The 8,199-nt window shown below is 42.5% G+C and overlaps 1 protein-coding gene across 1 annotated transcript; it reads left to right on the forward strand.

The window, feature by feature from the left end:
- Positions 1-1,137: 1,137 nt before the first annotated feature.
- On the forward strand, positions 1,138-6,326 carry LOC147615042 (uncharacterized). Its single transcript, XM_086780032.1, has 4 exons — positions 1,138-2,145; positions 2,345-2,665; positions 2,786-2,885; positions 6,166-6,326. The coding sequence occupies exons 1-4, from the start codon at positions 1,138-1,140 to the stop codon at positions 6,324-6,326; spliced, it is 1,590 nt and encodes a 529-aa protein (XP_086636158.1).
- The last annotated feature ends 1,873 nt before the right edge of the window (positions 6,327-8,199 follow it).

The raw sequence follows: 8,199 nt of genomic DNA on the forward strand, positions 1-8,199 counted from the left end.
TTCGACCATGAAAGAATTACCTTCTTTCGTGGGAGATGATGATAGCGCATTGGGATGTGAAGCGAGTTCCTTCGCAATACCACCCGACTCCGAACGTGGTAGACACTGCCAATCTTCAAGCTTTGTTTTCCACACCGATTAAAGTGACGCTACCATTGGCGGATGTTCTTAAAGTAAAATCGGAGTTATGGCAAGAGGTCATTAAATGTTTGACCAAGATGGGAATTCAAAGTTCTCAGAATGTCAGTGAGACACTGAAGGAAGATCAGACCAAAAGAGTAAAGTATGAACCAGTTCCCATCAACAAGGTAGGTAACTACTGCGAGGGTGAGGATGGTAATACTACTTTGCCAATGGAATTCAATGATGTCAAGAGTTTGGCAATCTTGGATAGTGGGACAGGCGTGGGGATAGCCACCAAGCAGATATGGGAGTCTTGGGGTAAACCAGCCCTAAGAAAGACAAGGATGCGGCTTCAGTTGGCTGATGGATTCATTGAGTCTCCAATCGGCTTACTAGAGCAAGTAGTTGTGTCTTCATGCAGAATAGAGTATGAGCACACCTTCGCGGTTGTGGACTTCGGAAGGAAGCCCAACTACGAGATTATCCTAGGTCGCCCATTCATGCACCAATCGAAGATGATTCAGGATTGGGGCTATAATTACATCTATCTACGACAGCCAAGTGCCACCACTCGAATTGACCTAAGAGATCATTCCTATAAGGATGTCGTATACGCCGGTCAAAGACATGGTACGATTCGATTCCGTCATGGCTAGTTCAAGGCAAGCCATTATGGCTATGTGGAATCAATGAGAATAGTGATGGAGCTGAAACTTCAAGCTCTTCAGACTATATCGCTGAACCCTTCCCAGAACATGAGTTGGAACCATTTGGGTGGCGAGATATTCTTGCTACCTTGGATATGTGTGCTAATGTACATGCTGTCAAGCATTGTGACGAAGATGGTTATGACATCATGTCTGTGAGGATGGTTCAAGTCATTGAACTTGCTGATGAGTCTGATATCACTAGCGGCAGCTACGATGAGGAGATCATTTTAGAAGGACCTGGAGCGCAGATACTTCAAGGATCTGGTACACAAGTACTAGTGGTGAGAATTTGAGTGCTTCGGTCATGCCCATCAAGATGGAGATCTCTTCAATAGAGGACGTTCAGGAGAAGAAAGAAATGGCTAAAGGGTCAACAGAAAACAAGGAGCCTGATGCTGAGAATGACGACATGGAATTCTATGACGCATCAGATGAAACTCTCTCTGAGTCCATGTTAATTGTAAAGCAAGTGCAGGGCATTTGGTCATGTAAAAGTGATAAGCTTGCTTCAAGGCTTAGGGAAGTGAAGAGCCTACTTAGAAGGATTACACATGTGCAAATCCATTATGTAGGCAGAGCAAAGAACCAAGATGCAGATGCGCTAGCAAGCGAGCGTTTAAAAGAAGCTACAATTGGTGCTGTCAAGTTACAAGAGCCTAAGCTTCAAGGTAAAGAGTCTTTGCAAGATGTGATCAGTTTCTTGGAAACATGTGAGCCACCTCCACATCTCACAAAAGGAGAAAGAAGATGGTTGGCAAGAAAGGCGGTCAGGTATCGTCTCATCAAGGATGACCTTTTTTGTCTAGGGAAGGATCAGGTACTTAGGAAGGTCCCTCCCAGTGGAGATATTCATCGTATACTCTACTCATGTCATGATGATGTTTGCAGCGGGCACTTTGCACAGGAAATTACTTCTAGAAAGGTTTTGCAGGCAGGATTTGTATGGCCATCTCTTCAGCGAGATGCGAAATTTTGGTGCAAAACATGTGATGCATGTCAGCGAACAGGACCTAGGAGACTCATCTATGGTCCTCAACAGCCTATTACTTCTTTCGGCCCATTTGAGAAATGGGGCATCGATGCAATTGGGCCCTTACCAAGAACAGCTGTAGGAAAGGAGTACATCATAGTGGGCGTCGACTACATGACTAGATGGGCGGAAGCTGCACCAACAAGTAGGATCACAGCCAAAGATATGGCTAAATTTGTGTTTGAAAATATCTGCTGCTGCTGCTGCAGGTTTGGTACCCCATTGGAGATCATTTCTGATAGAGGCCCTGGGTTTAGAGGGGACTTAGTAAAAGAGCTGATGGTTAGATTGGGAATTAAGCACAGGCACTCCACCCCTTAGTGTAATGGATTGGTAGAGAAAGTGAATGGGATGATTTGTAAGATCATATCAAAGCACATTGGGGATAAATCACAAACCTAGGATAAGCACCTTGATGCAGCACTTTGGGCATACCGTACTTCATTCAAGGCATCTTTAGGTTTTACTCCTTTTCATCTAGTGTTTTCATCTACTAGTGTATGGCCAAGAAGCGCTATTGCCCATTGAGGTTGAGCTGTCTAGCTTGAGGGTTCTAATGCGAGGAGATGAGAATGTCAAGGAGAAGCTGAAGGAACGAATTTTATATTTGGAAAAGCTATCCTTGAGTAGAGAGGATGCAATGGAATATTATGCCAAGAAGGCTGACAAGAGAAGAATTAAATTCAACGAGAAGCTGGCAGTGAAGGACATTAAGGAGGGATCTCTGGTGTTGCGCTGTGATAACCGCTTTGATTACAATAAGGGAGATAAGTTTGCACCTCATTGGCAAGGGCCATACAAGGTAATGGAGAAGTTTGGCAATGGAAGCTACCAACTAGTGGATATCTCTGGACAATTGCATAAGACAAGGGTAAATGAGTGGCAACTTAAGCCATATTTCTCACAAATCTTTGATGAACAGGTGGACCTGGCAACAATGAGCCTCGACAGCGACGAGCCCTTGGGATTGATTGCCCAAGACCCAATTCTTGCACAGCATGTTCCCTGCATTTTAAGCATGAGTATAGGGCCAATTACACGGCCATGCATAGACACTTTTCTTTGTAACCCAGGCACACCGATGGACCATCTTCCCATTGGTAGAGAGGATGAGTGCACAAGTAGGTTACAGGGAAAATTCATCGACGAAGAAGATTTGGAGCGAGGCATGAATACCTCTAGCGTTCTTTGGTTGGGCAAATGATGTGGGAAAATCACACTCCCATAAATGAGCCTTCCCTTAGAGAAACTTCTTGTATATGTGTAAATATGTGTTCAATAATGCATAGGTTTGGCAGCGTGGGAACACCCCCTCACACAGAGCTAGCCAAGGCATGGTGGAAACATGGCTTAGTTAGGGGATCTTGGAGCTTGTCACATCGAAAAATTCTATTTGGGAAAGTGTGGGAAAGTACCCTTGCGTAGGTGGCATGTTATGTCATGATAGGCATGTATGGGCATACATAACTCACATGAAGTGGAAGGTGCCTATTGGAGGCTACCATGTGAACCAATAGGAGTGCAAGGGCTGAATTTCAAGGCATATGAAGGACCTCTTAGCCATGGGAAAAAGGCAAGTCAAAGTGACCTTATGGTAAGATAAGCTGTGAAGTGAAGTGGCCAAGTGAATGTGATGTGGAAAGTGAGTCAAAACAAGCATTAAAGGCATGATGACATCAGCAAAACCACTCTCCTCCACAAAAATAGGCGCCTACTTCATTCTCTCTCCTCTCTCTAGTTTTTGGCATTCTCTCTCTTCTCTCACCTCCCACAAGTGGCCAACCTTGGGCCAAAGTGAATGGGTTGATTTTTTTGGAAGTTTGCAAACATACCTAAACTTTTGTGAAGAGCCTCCCCCACATGCTAAATGCTCATTGGTTGAATTTTATGAACCTAGGAAAAATGAAAAGACAAGCTCTTACAATTGTAAGAGGAAATGCCAAAGCTCTTACATAAAGCTTACACCTCTTACACCTTGTAAGAGGTCACGGTTGGCTTCTTCCTATTTCTCTAAGAGATTCCTATTTATCTAATTATTTAAGCCTATGCTTTTGGATGAAATATTAGTTTCACTCTACATATTATTTGGCATATAATTTCAATAAATGGAATCTTTGAAGGAATCACTCTATGAATGCACGACTCAATTTCCTTTTCTACACAAATAAATCAAAACCAAAAAATACACACACACACAAGAATATGCTTTATTCCTCTCCTTCTCCAAAACTCAACAGAGAGTTAATTCCCATTTCTTTTCCTCATTTCTCTATTATTAACATTCTATCCCCCCCTTTTATTTTTCAATAAATCAAATATATAATTAAAAAGAAGCCTATTGGTGGGAGCCAAATTGGCCAATGGAAGATGGGTAAGGGCCAAATGGCTCAATTTGATTTGCTATTGCTGGAGGACCCCTTCACTCCCTAGATAGGATTTGCTCAAATTGAGCTTAGCAATGTAATTAGCTCTCTCACTCCCCTCTTGTTGTAATTAAAAGTAAAGAGAGCTTAGACCTTAAGATGAATTAAAGCCTTCTAATCACTCTCTCCACCTATAAATAGAGCCTCATTCTAGCACTATGGGGCATTGTAAGACACTCTTGTAAGACACTCTTGCCACTCTTGGGAGCCTTGTAGAGCACTAGAGAACTCAAGGAGTCTCTCTACAATCCTTGAGAACACTCTAGAGCTAGGGAAGGGAGTCTCCATTCTAGAGAGCGCTTTGGGCAATTACTTGCACTATAGGCTACACAAGAGGGAAGTAGTTTGATTGAGTATTAGGAAGGGATTAGCATAATCCACTATCATTGGGGATCAATTGGGTTATTATTCTCTTGTAATAATAATTCTTATTATAGAAGGCTTCTCTCTTAAGCCTTGTAATTGTGAATTCTACATCAATTTGGTGGTGGTGATAACAACCTTGCTTCTTGCTTTGCATAATTGGTGTAATCGACTAGAAGGCTTCTCTCTTAAGCCTTGTAATTGTGAATTCTACATCAATTTGGTGGTGGTGATAACAACCTTGCTTCTTGCTTTGCATAATTGGTGTAATCGACTTCAAGCTATGGTATGTTTCTTAATTTTGGATGAATTGTTGTAGGAAAGGCACATTCTTTCTTTCCTTGTGAGGTTATGTGATGATGTTATGAATTTGGTGTGAAGATCGTGGTGTTTGGGATAGTAATATGCATGCTATCGTGATTGTGAATAAGGCATTGTGCCTTGTGTTGAGTGATGTGTGAGTGAAGCATCAATCGCATGTGCTCGTAGCCCTCCAAGCTTTACGCTTGTTGAGAGAGGCGATGATCTTGAGCTTTCGCGGGTGATATTTCATTCTTGTGTGATGTGATAGTGTGAGATTGTGCTTTGCGTGATTGGCGTTTAGTAGTGGATGTCATTGAGAATAGAGAAAGTTTTTGTGCCTTTGCTTGAGCTAGTGATTGTGATTTGCTTGAAGCATGTTGTTGTTGTTATTAAGATTACAAAAGAAGCATTTGGTTTGACATAGTACCCACCACCGTGCAAGACTTAGTGAAGACTTGAGAGAGCGTGTTGTTATATAACGCATGCGCATTGTGAGGATTCCTCCATACGTGTGAGATTCCATGCAAAAGTGGTTTCCTTATTTCCCATAAGACAAGGTGGTGCCCCCTTAGTTTAGTTTGAAGTGAGTGACCCCTTGGGTGAGCGTGCACGAGTCTTGAGGCAACCCGACTGTGCGCTCATTCCGTCCCTCACTGGTAATCAAGCAGAAACTCTGAAAGTCAGAAATTTTACCAGATTTGGCCTAACAGCCAAATTAAAGTTTCAGTTTGGGCATAGGTGGCTCTTACCCAATGCTAGTAGTGAGAGGATTCCATCGGAATTCTCAGAGCTAAATTCGGAGGGCTGAAACTACTCCAAAGGTCAAAAAGATGATTTTCAGAGTCAAGAAAAAAATGTTTTGGTCTCAGAAATCACAAAAAGAGTGGATTTTCAACACAAATCACACCTCGCCAAGAGCCTAACAAAGTCTAGATACAACAAGATGAAGTTGTAGCTAAGAGAGAAAGCTTTGCTACAAGGTGGACCAATTGGTGTCAAAAAATGCTAAAAGATGGTCAAGTTAGGACTTTAGGGACACCAAGACACTCACACATGCACAAAGCCCTCAAAAAGAAGCTTCAATCACATTTTTGCGTGTTGTGAACTAACCTACTAATCACTACTAACACCTCAAAAAGCGGCAAGATGTCATGGTGGGCTAGGAGTCTAAGCCCTAAAATAACTTATGAACACCATGATTGATCTGGAACAGGTAGCATCAGGACAGACGAACCATTTGAAAGAAGGCGCAAGGTACCAAGAAGACCTCAAGCAATTGAAGACATGGAGCCATATGTGCTCAAGGATGTACAGGTCATGGACACCTCGTACATTGAACAAGAGGACTTGGAGAATGCGAATGCCAGAAGCTAAATAGTCCGTCTCATCAAACGAGTGAGGGCATGACCTCAACTGCTGCCATGAACATTGAAAAGCCAAATGAAGCAGCTCTTGAACACGACAACGAAGTTTTTGAAGCAGTGGGTGAACCACAATAGGAAGCGGTGCAAGACAGAAATTTCTCCGCCACAGCAAATTCCTTTAAACACAACAGAAGAGCTACAAAAAGAATTAGAAAAGAAAGAAGCGGACAAGCAATAAGAGGATAAGCAAATTGAAGAAGAAGCTGTCCAGCAACAACCAGAAGAAGGGGGGCAAGAGATCAAAGCACAGGACTCAATGCTGATACCCCCCGATCAAGCACAACAAATAGCTGAAGAGGTACAGCCAACTGATGAGCAAATTCAGCCTAAGCAAAGATACCTGATGGTGGAAGGATTGGATGGCCAAGAGGTCACCATCAGCCTAACAAGAGATTCTCCGATCAGAAATGAAGAACTGGAGATGCCACCACCACTAGTGGTTTGTGGAGGAAAACAAGATCAGAATATGTGCCTACAATCAATCTTGAAGAAGAACCAATTATCCTCCTTCCAAAAAGTGGCTTAGCACAAGCACTTAAAGAAAAATCAGTGGATGAGCCATGTTCTGAGCAAAAAGAAACAGATCGGCGGATTAAAGGACTACAAGAGAAGCCTGAGAGTAGCAAAGCTCCTCAGCTTAGAGCCGACGAGCAAGAAGCAGACACATCAGAGAAAGATGAAGATGAAGGGGATAAAAATACTGCTTTCCATCTAAATAAAATATGGAAACATCTGTGCAGTATTAACAAGATCTCAAAGACAAATGAAACAATAAACGAAGATCTTGTTAATACAATAAAGGAGATGGAGCAAATAATGGAGAAGCAAAGACTAGAAAATGAAGATCTCCACAAAAAGGTGGCCATCAAAGAAAGCCTCTTCGAAGCTGAATGCTTGCACAGCAAAGAGTTTAGTGAGAGGTTAGAAGAAACATAGAAGCGAGCCATAGCGGCGGAAGCGGCAAGAGAAAAGGCTGAAGCACAAAGTAATATAATGAAGACGGCCTTGCAGAGACTGCTAATGAAAGAAGAATAGCGGCTGAGGAGACATTAAACAGTTTGCTCATGGATCCCGTCTTGGCGGTTCCAGCAGCAACAACATCCGATGAAGCCCAAAAACACGAAATCCTTACTATGAAAGGACAGCTAAAAGCCAAAGAAATTCAAGTGGATATGCTGATGGCTTTGTTCGTGAGTAAGGAGGATGAGCTCAAAAAGCAAAACGAAGATTTGAAGAAGCAGCTGGAGGAAGTGAATAAAAGAGTCCTTGACAAGGACTATAGATAGAAAGAAAGTACACAGAAGGTCCCCAGAGAACTGGAGGATTTTCTAAATATCGAAGAAACTACTATAGAAGAAGCAGGACCATCCTCCACAGAGCCAATAACACACGATGATCTTGATGAGCTCACACAAGCAGAAACAGAGTTATACAATTTGCTTGAGCAAAATCTTGATCCAATAATAAAGGAGTGCATTGATTGGGAAAAGCGCATACTTCATACCGCTAATCTCAGTTTTTTCAAGCAAGGTGATGCTACTAAAGCATACCACAGGCCACAACTCCCATATTCACTGTTGAAATTTGAAGTCCTCAAGACAAAAGAAAGATTAACTCTAGAATGTCCAGTAGAAGAAGTTGGGGATTTCCAACCAGTATCATTAGAACAATGGCAATCTGAATAGAATATGAAACATCAGCCGACTTGGCGGCTCAACTGGATTCGGAAGTATCCAAACAGCCGAACAACTTATGCGAGGGCACCAAGGGAATTACGAATTGATCCAACTTTTTGCCCAATGCGCGTCGTCGAAGTTGGGAGG

The sequence above is a fragment of the Cibotium barometz genome, chromosome 41 (genome assembly GCF_041138505.1).
Source record: "Cibotium barometz isolate CiBa-2024 chromosome 41, ASM4113850v1, whole genome shotgun sequence".
Lineage (NCBI taxonomy): Eukaryota > Viridiplantae > Streptophyta > Polypodiopsida > Cyatheales > Cibotiaceae > Cibotium > Cibotium barometz.

Coding starts and splice junctions, on each gene's coding strand:
- LOC147615042 (XM_086780032.1), top strand. CDS start 1,138: ATGCCCATCAAGATGGAGATCTCTTCAATAGAGGACGTTCAGGAGAAG. Junction 2,146..2,344: donor ACTTAGTAAAAGAGCTGATG/GTTAGATTGGGA, acceptor CTTTTCATCTAG/TGTTTTCATCTACTAGTGTA. Junction 2,666..2,785: donor ATTGGCAAGGGCCATACAAG/GTAATGGAGAAG, acceptor TTTGATGAACAG/GTGGACCTGGCAACAATGAG.